Source organism: Camelus bactrianus, chromosome 24 (assembly GCF_048773025.1).
Source record: "Camelus bactrianus isolate YW-2024 breed Bactrian camel chromosome 24, ASM4877302v1, whole genome shotgun sequence".
Classification (NCBI taxonomy): domain Eukaryota; kingdom Metazoa; phylum Chordata; class Mammalia; order Artiodactyla; family Camelidae; genus Camelus; species Camelus bactrianus.
The window spans coordinates 3,592,382-3,614,573 of record NC_133562.1 but is presented as its reverse complement, the minus strand read 5'-3'; the positions used below and the strand labels follow the sequence as shown (position 1 = coordinate 3,614,573).

General features: G+C 39.2%; 1 protein-coding gene across 11 annotated transcripts in view; it reads left to right on the top strand.

The window, feature by feature from the left end:
* The window catches only part of ARHGAP28 (Rho GTPase activating protein 28), a 141,870-nt gene that overhangs the window by 72,238 nt on the left and 47,440 nt on the right, over positions 1-22,192 (top strand). For all 11 annotated transcript variants that reach the window (XR_012502087.1, XM_074352458.1, XM_074352459.1 and 8 more), the window contains 3 exons: positions 1,641-1,843; positions 7,485-7,702; positions 17,715-17,807. Coding sequence is in view for 10 of the 11 variants with exons in the window: in XM_074352458.1 (XP_074208559.1) it covers positions 1,641-1,843; positions 7,485-7,702; positions 17,715-17,807 (514 nt within the window). In the remaining variant the exon portion in view is untranslated. The remainder of the gene's footprint in view (positions 1-1,640; positions 1,844-7,484; positions 7,703-17,714; positions 17,808-22,192) is intronic.

Genomic DNA, 22,192 nt, shown 5'->3' with positions numbered 1-22,192 from the left:
ATTGAAGTCAAACATTTTAACTTTTCCAGCTTTATTGAGACACAATTGACATACTGAGTAAATTTAAGGTGTACAACCCGACGATTTGATACATGTACATGTTGCTAAATGATTACCACGATAACACACCTCACTTAAAATGTTTTTGTTTTGTTTTTATGTAAATCCCCAAAATCTCTCAGAAACCCAGCATTTTGGCATCGATCTCCCCTACTATGTCTCTTGTTTTTTAAATTAACATTTGCTGGCTGTTTTTATGTTCTGGGTGCTCTGTGTGTGCTGTTTCATTCAGTCCCGTGAGGAAGAGGTAACCCGGGGAAGCTGCTCCTTGCCTTGTTCAGCTGCTGTCCTTTAGGCTGGCAGTGGTCCTGTTGGGTAATAATAACCAGCGCCTACACTGCCCTCCTCCGCAGTTGGATCCACCCCTTAGTGGTGATCCAGTTCTCCCTGAACTGAGTGTGGGTGTCTATAGCCAAGGTCAGTGTCCCACTTCCCCATTCTCATATAGTTTTTCCATTTAATGTCATGGATTATTTCCTCTCACTAACTCATTATCTCAGCAACCAACTTAAAAAAAAAGTATCTTTAAATTAAAAGAAAATCTTACAATTCTGGTAAAATACATGAGAGATAAAATTGACTATATGAACCATTTAAAGCATACGGCTCGGTGGCACATTCACACTATTGTGCAACCAGCTCCAGAACTCTGTTGTCTTGTAAAACTGAAACTCTGTCCCCATTGAACAGCTCTCCATTCCTTCCTCCCCACAGACCCTGATAACCACTATTCTACTTTTGTCTCTGAATTTGGCTACTTTAGGTACCTCATATAAGTGGAATCATACAGCATTTGTTTTTCTGAGACTGGCTTATTTCACTTAGCATGATGTCTTTGAGGTTCACCCATGTTGTAGCAGGTGTCAGAATTTCCTTTCTTTTTCAGGCTAAATAATATTCCATTGTTTGTATATACTGTATTGTGCTTAGCCATTCGTCTGTCATGGGACATTGAAGTTGCTTCTACTTTGTTACTATTGTGAATAACACTGTTATGAACGTGTATGTACACGTATCCCAACAAGACCTTGCTTTTAGTTCTTTTGAGTGTATATCCAGAAGTGGAGTTGCTGGATTGCGTGGTAGTTCTATGTCTCACTTTCTGAGGGACTGCCATGATGTTTTGCGCAGAGGCTGTACCATTTTCCATTTCCAACAGCAATGAACAAGGGTTCCAGCTTCTCCACATCCTCACCATCAGTGGTTTTCTGTGTTTTTAATAGTAGCCATTCTATTAGATGTGAGCAGCCAGCTTTTTACACTCTTCTCTGACATCATCTTAGATACTTGACAGAGGCAAACTTTTACTGTATATGTTTTGACTAATATATGCAACTTCCTTCTTTATAAGTGTGTGAAAATGATTAAAAGTATTTTCATGGTAATTCCTACATGGCCACAGGTCATTATGAATTATAGAGAATGAAAAGGATAGGGCCGACACTGACCAGAGATTATTCCCTCAAACCCGTCTCTAACACATTAACTCCATTTCTCCGTTGATTTCAGACCCAGATTTAAGTTTGTGATTTGCAACATGAGACACTAACTTTCACTGACAGATACTATTCTTTCCTCAGAAAATCCATTCCTCGCTGCCGAAGAATTAACAGGATGCTATCCAATGAGTCCCTACAGTCGCCTGCATTCAGCCGCTCCAACTCACAAGCCTCCGTAGACAGCGCCTCCATGGAGGATTTCTGGCGGGAAATAGAAAGTGCCAAAGAGAGCAGCATGGGGGCACTGGAAGAGCCCACGCCAGCCGAGGCCAAGCCCGTGGATGGTAGGATGCTGGGTCTGTTTTCCCATGTGCTGTCTGCCTTTGTATGCTCTCACTTGTTTTGTTGGCAAGTAGAAATCAGTCCACTAGAAGTGTGGCTCAGGGTGGCTTCTAGCCAAGGTTTCATGACTTATGAGAGGGCCATCGACACTATCCACATTGGTCCCTTGTGTATCACTGCTTAGGGATGCTGTACCTGCCTGTTGATTCCATTCATAATCATCTAGCAGATTGAGTAATTCTAATTTTGGTGGCTTTTACATTTGTATACTTGACTACTAATTACCAAAAAAGAGAGGCAGAAAAATAATTTGCCAGCATAATGCTGGAGAAAAAACATTTGACTTCAAAGTAATTCCTAGTATGCGTGCGCAAAGAGAACGGATAATCTTATACTTTACACCATAAAAGCCATGTTGAATATGTCAGTGATACTAGTTTCCAGTTAAATTAAACAGAAAAAGATTGAAGACCAAAAAAAAAGTATAATTGTCCTTAATTTTCAAAAAGAGCAAAATTACTCATTTGGGATTAAAAGCATAGGTTGTCTCCTCCAGGTACGACCTGTCAACAAGGAAGTACATAGACATTCAGGAAGGACTGAGGTAGTTTGCTAAGTATCCACATAAGAATGTTTTCATTAGCCAGTGATTAACCTCAAGACAACTATCAAGATAAACTGAAACTTTGAAAAAAACTTTTTCATTCTTTATTCCCTTTTCTACAAATCTATCCTTCTTAAGTCTGAGAAACAGTAGTTTAGATGTGCCACAATTAGTATATTTCACATAGCATGAGAAATACAAAGTCCCACCACACATTTAATGAGAATCCATTCAAGGAAACCATCCTCCATCCTTTTACTTACATGCTTACATTTTACCTTTTTGGATTGAGAAAAAGAAAGACACATACAGGAAAATACCTCCTTTTCCTTCCTAGCTAGCTAGCTGTATTAAAACTCATGCGCTTATACGGATAACCTCCCAGTTCTGATCCAACACTGCAAAGTTTGTTGTTGTCTTCCCTTTGCCTGTGTTTATGACTCCCTTCTTCAAAAATAAGAAACCTGGTTCTTACTTTTCCTCAATATATTTTTTTATTTCCTCAAGCCTAGAGTATACAGAAGATATTTTCAGGTTTGCTAGCGTAAACTTCTATAAAAAGCATCCCTACTAACTAGAGTTTAATGTTTATTTACTGGTATTTTTTTCCTTGAAGCGTATGCCCAGATCTTCAGTGTGCAATTCAGTGAAGTTTGATAAATGCTAACCTTGTAACCTCACACTAATCAAGATAGGTAACATTTTAGTCAACTCAGAAAATTTCCTCATGTTTTTCCCCAGTCTCATCATTCTCATGACTTGCTGTCCCTGGCCAGAGGCAACCACAGTTCTGATGGTTTGGCATCATGGTGTAGTTTTGGGTTTGGTTACTTTCACTGAACGTAATTTTTTTGAGATTCATTTGGTGTATTCATAAATAGTTCATTGCTTTTTACTGTGAGATTGTTCGCATTTGTTTACTTGGGCTTCTTACTGCTTAACAAAGTACCACAAAAATAGGTGGCTTTAAACAATAGAAATTTGTTCTATAGTGAGTCTGGAGACTAGAAGTCCAAAATCAAGGGGTCAGCACGGCCCTGCTCTCTCTGAAGATTCTGAGGAAGCATATATTCTATGCCTTTCTCTTAGCTTCTGGTGTTGTCAGCAATCTTTTCTGTTCCTTGGCTTGTAGACAGCACATTCTCTGCTTCTGTAGTCATGTGGCCTACTCCTTGTGCTTTTGTCTGTGTCTCCACCTCCTCTTCATAAAAAGACACTAGTTACATGGGGTCAAGGGCCCCCTCTACTCCAGTATGACCTCATCTCAACTTAAATCTTAAGTATACCTGCAAAGACCCTATTTCCAAGTAACATTACATTCACATGTATTGGTGGTTAGAACTTCAGTGTATCTTTCTGGGGTCCCAGTTCAACCTGTAACGGCAGTATTCCATTGTTTGAATATGCCATAATTTGTTTATCCATTCAACTGTTAGTGGACTTGTGGGTCATTTGCACCTTTGGCTATTGTGAATACAGCTGCTGTGAACCATCTTGTAAAAGTCTTCTGGTGGAGATAGTTTTATTTCTCTTGGATAAATGTATTTTTCATGGAATACATGTAATTGCATAAGAAACTGCCAGCATTTTTCCAAAGTAGTTGTACCATTTTCCACTCCCCCCAAGAGTGCCTGACAGACAAGTCCAGTTGCTTTACATCCTTGCAGCATTTGATGTTATAAGACTTGTTAATATATGATTCTAGGGATGTGAAGAGGTGAATCTTGATTTTTTTAAAAATTGTCTTTCTATTATTGACTTGTATAAATTCTTCATATATTCTCGATATATCTTTTGTCAGATATGTGTATTGCAAATATTTTCTCACCTCCTGTAGCTTGCTGATTCCAATTCCTCATGGAGTCTCACTTGGGTATCTCTTGTTCTCTTGCCTCGCTCTCATTTTTCAATTGTTTGCAACTGGTGTATAGAAATACAGTTGATTTTGTAACGTGACCCTGTATTTTACCACCTTTCTAAATTCACTTTCTGGTGGTTGTCTCCTGCTAGACTTCTTATGATTTTCTACGTAAACAAAGAGATCATTGTGAATATAGACAGTTTTATGTCTTCCTTTCTGGTTTTTATGTTTTTTTCTTCTTTATCTTGTCTTATTGTGCTGGCAAGGCCTCCAGTACAAGCTGAATAAAAGTAAGTGGTGACGGTTCATATCTTTGCTGTGTTCCCAATTTTGCAGGGAAAGGGTTGAATATCCCCATTAAAAATAATTGTAACTGTGAGTTTTTTATAGATGTTCTTTATCAGATGGCCTTATATTCCTAGTTTTCCTGGGAGTATTTTGAATGGATGTTGAATTTTGTTACATGCTTTACCAACATTTTGGTTTCTCGGAAAAAATTAATGAAATCTGTATTTCCTGTGCCTGTAATTCATCATGATGAATTTTAAGTGTTTTAACTGCCTTCTGAAAAACGGAAAGATTGCCTAATGTTCAGAATAAGGAGAAGCACTGAATGGCCAATAATTAGGGAGTTAAATAGAAGGATTGGCATGTCTGAGGCCTTGTAACAAAACGGAGCACAGGGCTTTTGAGGAACCAAAAGTAGGCTGGTACTGCTAGAGAAGAGAGGGTGAGGAGAGCAGGGTACATGCTATGGCCAGAAAGGCCAGCAGCTCATATCCTGTGGGCAATGTCAGGGGTTTTTATTCTTAATCTTAAGAGCAAGGGAAGGTTGTGGCATTGTTTTCAAAATGGGTTTGTATTTGCATTTGGGAAGAACTGATTTAGTTACAATATGGGTAAATGGATTGGCAAGGGAATCAAGAATGGGAAGGCCTGCAGGGAAGCTGTTGCAGCAGTTCAGGTGAAAGATGGTGGTAACTTGGACCAGGGTCGCAGCAGAGGAGATAAAGAAGGTGGGCATTTTTCAGAAATAATGAGATAATATCCAGAGAACTTGGGGGTGTGTCGGGTTTGATGTATAAAAGAGAGGGAGATCATAATGTCTCCTGGGTCACTTGCTTGCCACATGGGATAGAGGGCGGGTTTCATGCCCTGGAATGTGGAACACTGAATTCAGAGGCCTGGGTTAGGAGTGAGTGTGGGCAGGTTTGAACAGCTTGAGTTTGATGTACAGTTGACAGAGCCAAGTAGGTATTGGGTCAGCAGTGGATATGTGGGGCTGACATTCAAAGTTTCACATTTGGCAGCTGGAGTAATGAGCACAGGATCACACTGTTCATAATTCAGCAAACAGGAATAGCACTGACTGCTTTGTCAGATGTTTCTTTCCTGTGGAAAAGACACACTGTAGATGCAGTCTAAGTCCAGGGACTTCGCTCACCTGCACCTCTAGCGTGTGTTAGTTCTAACTGTACCGCTTACTTCTTCCTCCCACTCTATTATTACTTCTTACGGAGATGGAGAGAAAAAAAAATCCAAGTTTTAAACTTCAACATTAAACTATATTTGTAAATTTTGTCTTAAGCAAATGAAAATCTTATCTAAGGCTTAAGTAGAGGAATCCTTCCAAGTCATAACTGACTAATGTAAAAGGCTTATTATTTTAGATTAGGGCCACTCAGCTAAGTTTACCTTTGCATTTTCTGTTAAAGGGACAGCTTATAAAGCAAATGAACAATAACAAGATAGCAAATAAAGAATTGGACCTTAAAAGCACATGGGAGAGCTTTCTTCATGTACCAGTGATCAAGTGAGCAGAGCCCACCGCTCCTGGGCTGTTGATTTGACAGGTTATTTACAAATCCGTCTAATCTGCTCTCTTTTAGACAAACTTTATTCAGATAATGCCTGTTTAGCACAGTTCCAAGAATGTGTGTATAGTCGATTTTCTGTTACAGGATGTTGTTACTCTGAATTCTCTATTATTTCTGTACATCTAATTTACAATAGCAATTGATTTTAATCATGGTGAACTTTGAGTGTTCTAACTGCCTTTTGAAAAAAGGCAAGACTATCTAATATTCAGAATAAGGAGAGAAGAGATGAATGAATTTCTATTGAACACATCCTCTGTTCCAGATTTTTGCCATCTGTCATAAATCCATTGATAAGCCAATCCTCTTAGCCCCCTAATACTTTGCTTACTATTACTTCTATTTTGCCAAGAGGCACAAGGCCTAGAGGTACTTAAAACTTTCCAAAGCCGTTCAGCTAGTTAAGTTGTGACTGGGATTTGAACCTGCATTTGTGTGATTAAAAAATTCTTTTGTGTGCCATTAGAACACTTTTTTGTTGTGGTTTTTGTTTAAATATTCCTATTTTTAAATCATTTTTTGAATTGGCTGTTCAGATAGGGCTTATGTTTAACTGTCTGGTAAGGATAAGTACCTTACCAAATCTGCCAAATAACCTTACTGTACTAGAAGATACTTTAAAATTTGACTTATTTAAAAAAATACAACACAGACTTTTCATTCATTCTTACAGACCTTTCCTGTCATTACTGTGGAATAAAAGAAGGGTCTTTTAAAAATTTTCTGAGGTAATTGGCAGACATTATGTTAGTTTCAGGTGTACAACATAATGATTTGATATCTGAGTACATTGTGAAACACTTAGCTAAAACAGGTGTAGTTAACATCCATCATCATATATAGTTCAGAAAATTTTTTCTCAGAGTGAGAACTTTTAAGATCCTACTCTCCTAGCAACTTTCTGTTGTGCAATGGAGTATTACTAACTGTAGTCACCATACTGTATGTTACATCCCCCTGACGTACTTATGACTGGAAGTTTGTGCCTTTCGATCCCTTTTACCCACTTTACCCAGTCCTAACCCCGTCTCTGGTAACCACCAATCTGTGCTCTGTATTATGAGCTCAGATTTTTGTTTGTTTGGTTTTTTAGATTCCACATATAATGGAATCATACGGTTTTTTGTGCCTGTCTGTCTCTGTCTGACTTACTTCACTTGGCCTGATGTCCTTATGGTCCAGGATGGTCTTAATATATTGTTTACTGATATTTCTTACTCACTGATGTGGACAGACTTACAGATAATACATGTCATCCAATCAGAATATTCTGACCTTATCTTGGTAATGTCACTTTACAGAAGGAGAGCTTGAAGCAGAGTGGTTGGAAGACGTGGGTTTGTCAGCCCTGATCTCGGGTGATGAAGAGGAGGACGGCAAAGCCTTGCTCTCTACACTGACTCGAACCCAAGCGGCTGCAGTGAAGAAGAGATATAATACTTACACTCAGACCATGAGAAAAAAGAACAAGCACCCTGTCAGGGATGTCAGAGACATCTTTGGAGTCAGCGAGTCTCCTGTGAGTCATGAACATGCCTCAGAAGGTTTTGTTTGATCGGAGGTGGGAGGGGAGCCTGGAAAAATGTCAGAAAAGGTTGGTCTAGCTGTAAGAGGAAACTAAAGCAGACAGCAAAGCACAAAATTTTGCACATTTCATACTTAAGTGACTATTTCTTATACTCCATACAGCAGTCTCCCTCCACACTAAATTTATTCCCTTCTTTTGAGGTTGGAGGTTAACTTCTTTGGTAATGGAGCAAGTCTTTGTGGATGGGATACACAGAGCCTTTATGAAATTAACCACTGACTGGAAACTCTGGGGACAGGCAAAGGAGTCCCAGAGAAATGGCCAAGTGCTATCAGCAAGTCTGGGTAGTTTGTTTTAAATGGGGGCGAGGATGGGAGAGTGGTTAGGGTACCCTTTACATTCAAATAAATTGAAATGGTAAAAAGTGAAAGATAAAGCATTCATTAAGTGGGCCAGAAGATGATTCAAAAAACCAGAAGGGACACATTACATGTTTTCTGAGAAGTGGCTGGTTGAAGTTTCCAGGGCACCCTTGGCAGTTCTGTGGCCACAGTGCTACTTCTGGGTTTGTGAGTTGTGTTCTGTTTCTGTGTTGGTTTTACTGCTCTCTCTGCCTTGCAGTTCATTTATTCATCCATTTATTGCATCATGACAATGCTGCATTGAGATAATCGTGTCATTTATGCAGCAAGTACTTACTGGATGCGCTATCTTCTTCTATCAGGTTCCATGCAGATAGGAGTTTTGGAACTTTGGGGTAATCAGTATATAGGAAAAGAGGAACTTCATATTCTGCTGTAGCCACACATAGAGTTGCCTGGGGCAGGTTAGTTAATCACTTTGATTTAGGTTTCTCATCTGTTTAATTGTAGTAACAATAATGACATAAATTAAAACTTTAAGGATAGCAAGCATGGTTGAAGTCAGTCTCCAATCTGAGTTACTTTAGCTTCTGTAAGTCGTATCTTCTCTGACATATATTAATCATATGGGTTGATGCCAGGGCAGCTCACATACACAGAGTTACCCTTTGCATTTGTGTTAATAATGTCCTAGGATAGCATTATCCTTTAGAACTTTCTATATTGATGGAAATGATCTATTTCTGTGCTGTCCAGTATGGTAGCCCCCAGTGACACGTGGCATTAGCACCTGATATGTAGCTATTATAAGTAAGGAACTGAAATTTTAATTGTATTTAATCTTAATCAATTTAAATCTAGGTTGTTACATGTAACTTATAGCCAGGATACTGAACAACACAGTTCTAGTCTTCTGCTGTGTATGATATACCTGCATTTTGAGTTCTGTGCTGTTTGAACTTTCTGTCTAGTTGAAACCTGTGTGTTCCCAGAAGGTGAGATTGTCTAGAACTGTAACTGAGGAAAGGTGATGCCCATAACTTGAGGCCAGGGCTCCAGCCGCATGAGTCCTGGACAAGATGCCAAAAAAAAAAAAAGGTTTACCTGCTGGTTTAAATTCCCCGGGTCATTTTTTAGTTATCTCCCAGGTCATCTTGAGAGAGTCCTAAGAACTTGGCCTACATGCATCCTTTCCCATTTCTATTTCCAGCTACTTCAGACTTAGATTTTTCCACTCCCCCAGCAAACTGCAAAATAGGGAGGGTCTATAGCTTCTCCTGAATCCTCCAGTTACTCAAGAAAATGCATAACTAGCCTTTCTAGACTTCTTAAAACTTTGAACTTTAGTCACATCAGAACAGTGCTCCTCCCTCTTTTCTCACTTAGACCTTGAAGGGAAACATAATGTGGACACTTACTCACCGGGGCTTAAGTGTGAAAGGAAATGAGGTGTTTTTGACTTTTCCACAACATGCAAGCACAAGAAACTGTTCAGAGTTTAGCTCCAGCAAAGGCAGGGAGAGGGCTGCATGAGTGGTGGGCAAGGGGTGGCCCCGGGGCCCTTCCTCTCGTCCTCCTCTTCTCCCCTCCCAGGCATGCTCCTGAAGCCCCAGATCTAAAGAGGATGGGGAATGAGGCAGGGGAGGGAGGACCATATATTCCAAAGAGGAGAAGTTTTGTGCTATCCTGAAAAATGGGGCATCTGGAAGTCAATGAAAGTCTGGCATTGTATTATGCTGCTTAAAATTTCAGATTGTTCGTTGTCAAAAATGTAAAAAGCCATACAAACTAGCCTTTTAAAAATATGGTATATTTACAATATGTAAGACCTAATTAACATCTCCACAGATTTTTTTTTTCCTGAAAAATTCAGCATCTGTGTCTGCAAGTAAATAGACTTAGAAGTTCTTGGAACTGTATCTAAACTTTTAGCTTTCCTGTTTGAATCTGACAGCATGAATACCGATTCCTCCCTCCGGCCTTCTCTTCCTCCGAGTATTTGTAGCTCCTGATCAGTCTCTCTGTGAATGCCTGTCTTCCCTCCTCCGCCTCCTCCTTCCTTGTATCTCTTCCTAAGTATCTCTTAAATGTTCTGTTGTATTTTCCAGGCTTTCAGTGTTCTGCATACCTGGCTATTTCTTCAGCTTTATCTTTTATATCATTTATTTGGCCTTGGTTGTATTAACACTTTTGCCTTTCATTAATCTTCAAAACTTTAACAGTCATCTTATTTCCTGAAGCTTCTCCTTTCCCTTGATTTTTCCTTTATTTTGTGATCTGTTCTTGTTTCTTGGCTGCTGAAGCCTCTCAGAAGTCTGAAGTTACTAAATTAAACCTTAAATTCCAAGGCTCTCTTTTTCCCTCGAATTATCTCTTTCCTTCAAGGTCATCTGTTTATTTTTGGCTTCATTACATTGCTTTTGTTCAGCTGGTGTTGATCCTTGGATATTGATTCATATTCTGTGAGGAGAACTAGATTGATGGATTGATGGATTCGTACAGGTAGTCGTCATATGTCCTGTGCAGTTGTGTAGACTCATTTTCTCCCAAAAACTCTCCCCCGAAAATAGGAGTCTACGTAAGTGGTGAAGTGTGTCAGTGTCAACTGTCACACTTCACTTTAAGACATATAAAAACGACATCAGTGCCAAAGTAACAAGGGTCCTGCAGAATCGTAATTTTTTTCCTTTTCAGGCATCCTAGCTTCCCTTTTTATACTCCTGTCTGTAGCCTTTTAAAAGGCCCCAGTAAAGTTCAATTCAGTGTTCTTTCTGTCCAGGACCACCACACCCACGCTAGGACAGCCACTACCACTCCCAAGGCAGGTGGTCACTCTGTCACCAAGGGGACACTTGGGTTTTATCCTGGAATTACATTTAGCTGCTGCCTGCTGGTCTTCTGAACAGCTGGTGTCTTCTGAGTCAGGCAATGCCTTTCTGTTCTTTTTATTTTCATTCTGGTTATGTGCTATTTCCAGATCAGTATTTACCTTCTACACATTTTTTCTCTTGTACCTACCTTTTTTTAGGCTGAGGTTTTCCTCTACCCTTATCAAACCGTTCTTGCTTGCTTTTTATCTTCCAGGAACATCCGACAGTTTCTGTCCTGCTAATGGAAATGTCTAGTGGTTGCTAGATCTACTTTTTGTAGAAGTTTCTCTCTCCCATTTTGAGTGATTTACAGGGGGAGGAGAAAGTGATACCTGCATTGTGCTGTCCTGATCCAGTTTCCTTATGCTGATTCTTCAGTAGTATTTGTTCCTTCCAAAAAATGTGTTTTTTTCCTTACTGTGAAAATAATACGTAAGCTTTACTGGAAACTTAGAAAATATGGACAAGCAAGGCAAAAAATGAGTATTTCTATGGGCCCAAATACAATTTTATGATTTAATTAAGTATCCAGTAAGTGCAATTTTCAGTGTTCTAACCATAAAGGAACAGAATATTTCACCCTTGTTCTAGTAGAGCTATTAGACACTGCAACACATATGTTAAATCAGCCTCTGGATACATAGTACATGGTCTGCAATCCATCTTATCGTGAGCAGAAGTCCAGTGCCCAGACACATTTTTTCTAATATTCAGAAGATGTATCAGTTATTCCTTTCAATAACACATTTTATTAAGCAAAATAGTCAATCTAATCTATTTTCAATTTCATAATTGAGAGATAGTTAAAGTTAGGACTAACTCCTAATTGACTATATAAATAAAGGCATGCAATCATTTTAAAAAGTATTATTATATCACCTGTATATACATTTGACTGCATGTCACAGAAAACCCAAGAAATCATGAGTTATACAAAGATTTGTTTTTTCTCTCTCTAAGAGGAAACTGAGGGTAGGTGTTCCTGTGTTTTAGCCCAGATCCAGCTTCCTTCTGTCTTTCTATTTTGTCTTTTACATGTGGCCATCATTCTTTTGCTTCCCAAGGTGGCTGGGCCACTCCTGCCACCATGTCCATGTTCCTGGCTGTTCCCGGGACTTGTACCAACTGACTCCATCTCTCTGACTTTGGTTTCCCAGAAACCTTACTTGGTACAATTCCAGTTACCTCTCATTGCCCAGAAATGTTACATGATCATCTTAGCTGCAAGAGAGCCTGGGAAGTTGATACATTTTTACACAAAGTTTTCTAGAAAAAACAAAAAATCAGGTCCTTTTAAGGAAGACAGGCAACTGGGTTTTGGGTAAGCATTTGACAGTGTCTTCCACAGAGACCAGGGTTTATCCTGGTGCCTGGCATGCAGTGAGCACGCAGTATTGACTTGAAACGGCCAGACGCAGTGACCGGCGCCCAGGCAGTCATGTCTGTGGCCATGTCAACAAAGCCGTGTGAGTGCACATCTCATATGCCTAACACGTGACTGACTGCAGTTACCCTTGGGAGGATACACCTGGATAAAAATGCACTTTCATTTTTCTCAATAGTCAGATGACTTTTGTTGTATCCCAGCTCCTCTTATGGACGTGACCCTGGATGAAGAAGGGATCTCAGCAGTTCCCTGAGAAACGGTCAACTGGTGAGATAATGCAAGGGGACACGAGAGCTTGGAGGTTAGGAAAAGGAACTATTTCAGGGCAGCCAGGAAAATTTGAGGGGGAAAAAAAAAAGCCTACTTACCTTATAATAATGAAGAAAAAAGAGACTCACTCAGGAATGAATAATTAAATAGTTAAATCCACAAATAACTATGTGGCCTACCTGTAACTGCAGAACAAAAACAAGCAGAGCTGCAACCACAGCCACGGCCAGAAGTCAGAACGTGGCGCCAGTGCTCAGCTAGACTCTCGTCCCCTCTGCTGAGCACATAATGGAAAATCTTACGCTACCATACATGTGTCTTTCAATATTAATTTAATTCCCACAGTAAGAAATGTTTTGACATTTCAGTTGTTTTCTAAATGTAAATATCTTGTGAGGAGCAGCAATGTAGCATCTTAAACATATAACAAGTGGGAAAAAGTGCACTATCTTGCCTGGAGATATAAACACATTTCATTAAAGCCCACGTTGTCCATTTTAGTACAGAATTTCAGAGAGTGCTGATCTGAGTTCAGAAATGCCAGTGAAGCTGTCTCAGTGAAAGAGGTGAATCCCACACTGATCTGTACCTCTTGGCTGAAGTCAGGGTCCTCTTACTGAAGGTGCACCCTGAGTAGGAGACATAGAAGGACCTGGGTTTACTGGCATCTGCCTCCACTTGGAGTCATGGCAGCAGAAAATTTACAGTCAGAGACTTTCCTCTGTTATGTTTCTATGTGTGTCCTTCTCTTTAGTTCTTTATTTTTTGTCCTAGCAGAGGAAGAGGGATTTTTTTGTTGTTCTAAGAGTAACCCCTGTACCATTCTCGATCTAACGAAGATGAAGAGGAGGAGGAGGAGGATGTTTAGATTCTATACAGTTTCCTTTCTTCTTACATGTACTTTGTATGAGGCGCTGTATCTGCATCTTACGATTGTCTTGATGCAGGCTAGCCCTTGGTCCCTTCCAAAATTCTGCTCAAGGGTTTGGATGTGGCGAGTTTGTGTTCTGGCCCCTCTTCTTCTGTTGCCTGAGGGTAGGTCAAGTTCTGGAGGTGAGGCTGTGAGCAATCCTGTTTTTGCCGATTTTGTCTCTGATTTCATTATATTTCTCATAAGAGTGTGAACTCCATCTTGTCAGAGGTCTTCACGTTTTCTTTTGAGTTGGCAGTAGGTGCCCTCAGGTTTTAGATTGTTCCCTCAGTGCAGGGAGTCTTCCATACCTTACTTCCAACCAGGACTCTTAATCCGAGGTATTTGTTCCTCTGCCTGCCCCATGCCCTTTCACAGCAGCCCCTGCCTCTCCTCTAGGAGTAGACACGGGGTGTTTTCAAATGACAGGTATCTATGAGCTTTTTACCCCCTCTGCCTTTACCTTCTGTTTTGATTGTCTCCTCCTCACCCAAGGGTTGTAGGGTTGGCTCAACTCAAGACCCCTGACACTGGACAGATGTGACAACAGTAGGTTATCTGCCACATATTCTCATAGCCCAGTGGGGAGGACACGAACACCACACAGAATCACACCTGGGGTGCACTTGGGAACAGAGTGAACAACCAGGGGTTACAAGAGCCAGGCTTTCTAGTATCAAGAGGGTGGGGTGCTCCCTGGTTCCCAGGGGAGGACGGGATTGGCTTGTTTGAATAATTCCAGGGGTGGACAGGGAACTGAAACCCACTTCTCAGGGATAAGCAGGAACTGCGTGTGTCTGGTCCCCTGGATAAGGTGGTTGTCTGGCTAGGGGCCTTAACCGGGGCAGGGTGAGCAGAGTGGGAGGGTACTTTGGGCTTAGATCACTTACGGCCCTCTTTACCAGATGTCAAGGCAGCACATATGAGGGAGCCTTGTTTTAGATTGTGTTCCTCACCAACACTCACACCCAGCCTTGGGCTCCCATGGTGAGTCTAGGCTGGTTCTGTTTCTTTTCTCTTTTATCACTATCTCTTTCATTAATTTTTTGAAGGTTTTGTCATCTTTTAAAAGTTAAAGGCAAGAGTGGTGCCAAACACGTGAAGAAATCTCCCACTGAGGTGGAAGAGAACAATTAGGTTTTTCTCCAGCCACACCCCTGAGCTACTCACCAGCTTATAGAATGAGAAAGTAGTACTGTTCTTTATCAGCAGAGGAGGAGGAGGGCTAGCATAACAGAATGACCACAGGAATAGTAAAAATGTTAATGTGCGTAATCACGTCTGTTACAAAATGTCACATCTTCTTAGCAGATTGCATCTTTTATCCTTTGAGCAAATCTGGCAAGAAGTATCTCTGGATACTAAATTTTCATATCCAAAAAGCTAAATCCTAAACTGGTGAGTATCAAAATGCTAGGCCCTTAATCATTTTCTTTCAGAAATTTGTGAATACTAATCTGTTTGCTTTTCCACATAATGTTAATGTTGAGAAATCTGATACCTCTCTAAATCATTCCTTTATTCATATCCTGTTCTCATTTTTATATTTCTGGAAGCTTTTCAGGTTTATCTTTGTTGTTTGAGACCTAACCTGTCATCAGGATATGAAATCTTTTTTTTTATTATCATGATCAGCACTTAGCTTTTTGTTTCTAAAAAATGTTCCATTCCTTTAAGTTCTGAACATTTTTTCCCACTTTTATTTTATTGTAATCTCCATTTTCTCTATTCTAATTGCTTGCATTAAACTCACATATCTCTTCAAGTCTCTTATATTTTCCATGCTCTTTTTCCAGTTTGTTCTGTATGCTAGCAGATTTTTGTCTGCATCATTTTGTAGAAACCTAATTCTAATTTTTGTCATGAGTAGCTGTAATCGGGTCCCTATTGATTTTTAAATTCAGCAATTATACTGTTAAGTCATAAGAACTCATTTTTTCACTGATTTCCCTTTAATGTTGTAGTTAGTCCTGATTTATGGTTGCAGCCGTCTCTTAAATCTAAAATTATTAAATCATTATAAGCCTTTTTCTCTTTCCCTAATTATCTCTTTCTCCCAGAATGTTTATCACCATACTTCTTTTTCAAAATGTTGGTTTTCTCCATGGCTGACTTTTTTATGATGTTGACTTTCTCCAATGGCTGATCCTTGGTGATGGATTTATGTTTATTAATGGGGTGGATTGACTATTTAGTGACTTCTAGGGTATATCACTGCTGTATGATTTCTCTGCCGTTATATAGATATTTTCCCAAAGGACTCCTTATTGCATAAAAGGGCTGACTTTGGGTCCTGTGTGAGTCCGTAAGATGTGTGAACAGTCTGTGAGTGGACATTATTTTAGTAGCACACACGGGTGAGTACATGGGTGTGTGTGTGTAGGCACATGTATCCACACACAAATGCACACAAGCACACACCTTCAGTACCAAAGGGAGAGTGGTGAATGACATCATTCCCAGACAAAGCTGATGTTTTTTCCTTTTATTCTCCTATTCACGTCTGTCATGAAGGTCCAGAGTGACCTGATATTGAGGTCTCTTTTGATCCCAACTCTGGACATCTTCCCAAGACAGGTAGTTTACTTCATTCAAAGTACTTTTCTTGGGTCCGTAATGGCTCCTGCCTGCTGTTCAGTGTAAAGGGAACTGTTGGGAGGTCTGTTGGGCCCCTCCATTGAGCAAACATTTTACAGTAAATTATCCTGACCATTGCTTGGGGCCCCTGCCTGTCCTTTTGTAACTTTCTCTCTCAGCTTGGTTTTTGTTTGCTTTTTGTGGATTTGTACTTTCTTTGCCAGCAGTGTTGTCTAATGCTGTTCTGAAACTGAGAATTTCTCTGCAACTATGAAATAAATTATTTACTTATAATTTTCCAGGAATTTCTAACAATTTTTCATCTGTTAGTAGAACATTGCTCGTTTCTAGTGCCCTTTGGGGCTGTTCTTATAAAAATACGCCCTTTGTTTGCTTCTGAGTGGTGGGGAGTGGTACGCTGTCTGTCCTCCAGGAAAACTTAAGTTTTCTTGTACTGCCTCTTCAGCATTGTTTCCACTTCCAAATAGATGTGTTTTTCATATTAATATAATACATACACATTGGGGGAGAGTTAGAAAATTTGAAAAAGCAAGATGAAAAATAACAGTTTCTAAGGTCTTGTATAGAAGTTTATTTCATTAATACCGTGTGTGTTTAATTTTGCAAAAGGAGCTTTAATCATGGAAGAGAATATAGAGAATATTTGCATATTATTTGGGGCAATGCCATTGTATGACAAAAGCTGCTCAAAATCTTAGCGCATATGCACAAGGCCTACAGTGCAGTACATCACAGTCAGAATAGTCTCCAAGTACACTTGCTGCATAATGGAAATCAGAGCTTTTCCAGTATTCAGTGAATGGGAATGGAATATTTGATCTATCACATGTGTTTGTAAGATAACAATCTAATGAATTTCCAGTTTCATAATTGAAAAAAACCTGACTACTCTTGCCTTTTATTTATAAATCATTGCAAAATACAGTCATAAAGTCAGATTTTGTAGTAGCATAATTCTGTCAGTAAGCTGCATGATTTAGACAATTAGATGTTTATTTCCCTTACAAAATAGGAAGTCTGAGTTTGGTATGACTGCTATCCCCAGCATGGATCTACCTACTTTTTTGTCTTTCTCTTCTGCTCCACTTAGTATACCGGCTAATGATTAATGCTTATAGGATGTCCTGATATCACAGGTACCCTGTCCATGTATTGGAATAAGCATTGCCAGCTGATTCCATCCACTTCAACAAGAAAAATTAACCCTCCTGGATGCTCTACCAAGTAGGATTCCACTCTTATCTCATTGGACATAAGCATCACATGATCACACTTAGTCCTTTTAGATGGATGCACAGCATCTTCTAAAATCAGGTAAAATCAGGATATTCACATGTTAAGGGAGAAACAAAAAGTGGATTTTAGCAGGCAGGTGGCCTTGTCTGCTTTTGAGACCCATTTGTATTACAGTGTATGACGCCCATGAGGATCAACATCCTTATGGACAAATTGGTGAAAACTGTTAGCATCGCATTATAGTCATGAACTCTGTGTATCTCCACATGGCTGCACATTTATACAGATTCTAGTGTAATGTGTAATTGAATAGACAGTCACATTGGGAAAGATATGCCTGGATAAAAATGGCTTTCATTTCTTTCCGTAGCCAGGTGATACCTGTGACAGCCATCCTAGTCAGTTGGATGACACCCGTGAGGAAAAAGAGCTGCCGGGAATTATCAAAACAGGTGGTTCCTTGGTAAGTTACAGCGGAAGAATTGGGGGTAGGGGTGAAAAAAGAAGCCATTTCTTTAAGACAGTCATGCAAAACTCCAAAGCAATGAAATATAATTAAGATGGCTGGACACCCACAGCTGTCAACACACCTGTCTACCTTTAATAGATTTGTAGGAAGACATTTAGCAATTAATGAACTGAAGTGTAATAGCTAAAGCCACAAAAAACTACATGCTCTATAAAAGCAGATACTGCGCAGTGTACTGTTTACATGTATTTACATGCAATATAATGTGTATGTGCATAATAAAACTGGGGAAAAAAGCAGGCCCTGTTATCACACACATTTTGGAAATGCTGTATATCACATCTCCCTCTTACAGATTTAAAATGCTCATCACTCTATTAATATCTGAAGGAAGAAGTCTCACGGTAAAGAAAAATTTTATTTCGTTGTTTGACCCTAAACTCCTTTTAAGAAGTAATTGTTAACGTCCTGTGTTACTGGTACACTTTGGAACCTGTGGAGCACTTTTTGATTAATGCTGCCGTAGGTGATATTGGCACCAGTTAAGATGCTTACCATGATAGGATCTGTCTTATCATTTTAGGGTGTAGTTTGATTACACAAGAATGGCTTTCTGGATAAAATGTCCAGTAATTCAGGCATCTACTCTGACCATAGTTTCATATTTGAATTTTAGAGGTATATATCATTTGTCAACAGTATAAAATGACATAATTTATGTTCCTGGATAATAAGCCTATGTTTAGACAGCATTTGGGGCAAGAAATAAAGAAACATAGGAGTTTTAAAAAAAAGATACATACTTAGAAAACCAGTTATGGTAGGCATTTCTTTATGACATTTAGTTTCTTTACATTTTTATTTTATTTAAAAAAATTCTTGTAGGAATGTTGGCCCCGAATCACAGGTCCACAAGGTGTGGACCTCGAGTCACAGCACAGCGGTAGGTGTCCTCAGGTTGTCTGACCTTTTCCTGGTGCAGGGGGAACACCAGGCACCTTATTTCTGACCGCACTCTTCACCCTTAGTGTCCAGTGCCCCTCCTGCTTCCCCATCCCCTGCTTTTTCCCAGAGCCCCCTCTGCTCCCCATTTACCCAGAGGAGCACGAGGTCAGGCAGGCCTTGGGGGAAAGATCGGGCTTCTGTCAGTTTACAGCCAGGAAAGATTGCTTTACTTACGGTTTAGCCAGAGCTTTTTCTCGCATCTGTCTTTACTTGCATTTCCGTCCTGAGCTGTCTCTTCTCTCTCGGTGGAGCTTGTGTACTCTGTTTTCCACTTAATTTTTCCATCCTCACATTCCCTCTCCTAACTTCCTCCCGGGTAGAAAAATCAAAATAGTGAATCGCAGTAGGTTCCCTCCCCTGCTGAGATGGTACTGGGGAGAGACTTCGTTTAAAGGGCTATCTGTGCACATATTGAACCCAGATGTGGTTACTCACACATTCAGTTATTTTCTCTCATAATTTGAAGGAAATAGCAGTTGTCTATATCAAAAGTTCCTCCATCTGATGAGGAGGGAGGTGGATTTCGGAGAAGAATTTACGTCATTCCTAGAATACCTCCCCCCGACCACCACTCGTGGGAATGCTGCTGGGATTCTTTTCCTATTTTTAGTTGTGTTTTGTTGACTCTACTAGGTTTTAGGAGAGAGAGACTTGGTCATCTGACTTAACTCTTGCATTATATCCTAGAATGTAATCCCTACTGTTTACAGAAATAACTCCTTTTTATATTAAAATTATCCACAATCTGCTCCCTGCTGATATTTCCAACCTTTAGTTCCCTTGACTTAACCGTCCTCTACTTTTGAAAACAAATGAACTTTCTCTTTCAAGAACATACTTGGAGTTTTCCAGCAGTAAAATTTTGTTTAGTCTTTTCTCATCTTTTAAAATGGGCAAAAGGTTTAAATAGACACTTCAGCAAGGAAGACTCATGGATGAAAAACCATCTCATGGGAAGTGCTCAGTATCATTAGTGATTATGGAAATGCATATAAAGCCACAGTGAGATGTCTCTATAAACCTTGTCAAAGGGCTAAATTTACAAAGACTGACCATATCGATTGGTACTAAGGATGAAGGGCAACTGGAACTCTCAAACGTTGTTGGTGGGAACGTAAATGGCCCACACACTTTGGAAAATAATTTGGTAGCTTCTTAAAATACTAAACCTGGGCCTGCCACAGAGACCCAGCCATTCTACTCATAGATAATGTATATTCATACAAAGATCTATTCACAAATGTTTATAGCATAATAGCCCCAAGCTGGAAACAACCCAGTTTTATCTACAGGTAAATAGATGAACAAATTGTGATATATTCATACAATGGAATATTTTTCAGCAGTAAAAAGCAGTGATAACACACAACATGGATGGATCTCAAAATAAGCATACCATGTGAAAGAAGCCAGACAAAGAAAGATTTGACTTAGATGAAATTATAGGAAGCCTAAACTAACCTATATCGAGGGAGAGGTCAGTGATTGCTGGTGGGTGAGGAGGGGAAGGAAGCAGACATGACAGAGGGGCAGGAGGACATTTCAGAGAGTGCTGGCTTTGCTCATTGTCTTGACTGGCAATGGTTTCATAGGTCTAGATATTTTTCAAAACACATCAAATTGTATACTTTATACTCTTTAAATATGTGCAGTTAATTGTATGCCAGTTATACCTCAAGAAACCTTTAAAAAGGGCCCATATAATATTTTATGGTTTCATTACTATCCAACATACTTCTTTTTCAATAAGCTACTTATAATAAAGGAATTGTCCATTCACGTATTATATGTGGTTGAGTCTTGACTGTAAATCACAAATGCCACAAAATCTGGGCATTTACAAAAGATTTATTTAGAAAAGGTTTATAAGCCAATCTACAGTCATCACAAACTATTCTACAAATCACTTGTATAGATAAAAGAAAACATTTTCCTTATGTGTCATCAACATAAATGTTAGTCTTCTGAGGTGTTAGTTTACTCAAAAGGCAAAGTAGTCGATCTAGTTTATTTCCAGTGTCTTAAGTGAAAATCAAATAGCTATACTTACTATTGATTCATAATTCACTGCAAAATACAATCATACCATCTGTCAAAAATTATCAGTTACAGCTGTGTTTGCTTTATAGAAAAGAAAATCTAGGAAACCATGATTTAAACAAGTAGGAGTTTTAATCACAAAACAAGCCAGGCTGGTACAAATGCAGTGGCAAACATCTAACTTTCTCCTTTCATGCTGCCACCATAGCATATGGATTTAATTCTTATACTTACAAGATGGTTAGCAAACTCTGGATACCATGCTGATGTTCCTGTTAGGGACATGTGCCAACTGACTGTTCATTATTAATGGAAAACCTTAGCTCTCCTGAAAAACCTGTGCAGTAGAATTTCTCGTGTTGCTCATTGACCTACAGTTGCACTCTTAAATGACACTATTTGGGTTTCTTTTATTATTTTGGTTGCCTGAATCTTACTCCTTTATAAATAAGCTTTTTTTGTTTGCCCTCTCTGCACCGTTTTTTGAATTTTTGAATTTGAATTTTTTGCTGGAGTTCTGAACTTTTACAGGCATCTGCCTCTTGGTTCATTCATCTTGGTGACAGCTTAGTGAGTTCTTTCCTAAGAGCTGTTCTTTCTTTGACTTCTGGACATTGTCTTCTGTTATGTCTTAAATTATTTTTTTCTCCCTGTTTTCTAAGCCCCCATTCTTCTAGAACATGTAGTAAATGGTTCTTGCTTTGCTTGAATTGAGTTTCAGTATCCCCTAAGTTTTTTTTCATGTTAGTCTGTTTACTCTGATTTCTTCATCTTTATATTCCAGATTAGTAATTTTTTTCTTGGTTATGATTCTGTTATTTTTTTAACTTGTCTCGCTCCTTGTAAATTTCAGCAATGATATTTTTATTTCCCCAAAACAACTTTTTTTCTCTCTGATTTAACCATTATGGTAGCTGTAGGTTGTTGATTCATAGCAGCAATAGCCCCTTAAATCACTCTGAAGATGAGAATTAAATTATTTTTAAGAAATCCAAATTACACATTTGGATTGTTTCCAGTTTTGAGCTATTGTGAATAATGCTGCTGTGAACATTCATGTAGTATAAAGGATGTGTATTCTCATTTCTTCTTGGTAAAGATGCAGCATAGTTCAGATTGTTGGCAAAGAAGCCACGCTCAGCCCTATCACGGATAGCTTTTAAACTCGGCGAGGAATAATTCAATAGGTAAATCAAAAATAGCTAAATTCTGTCTTTTAAAGAAGCATTTACAGGCAGTAACAACAACAACAGAAACTTTTTTTTTAACATGTATCTTAAGTGGAGGATGTTGTCAGTTAAGCTTGATCCTTCTGGATGAGCTTATACAGAAAA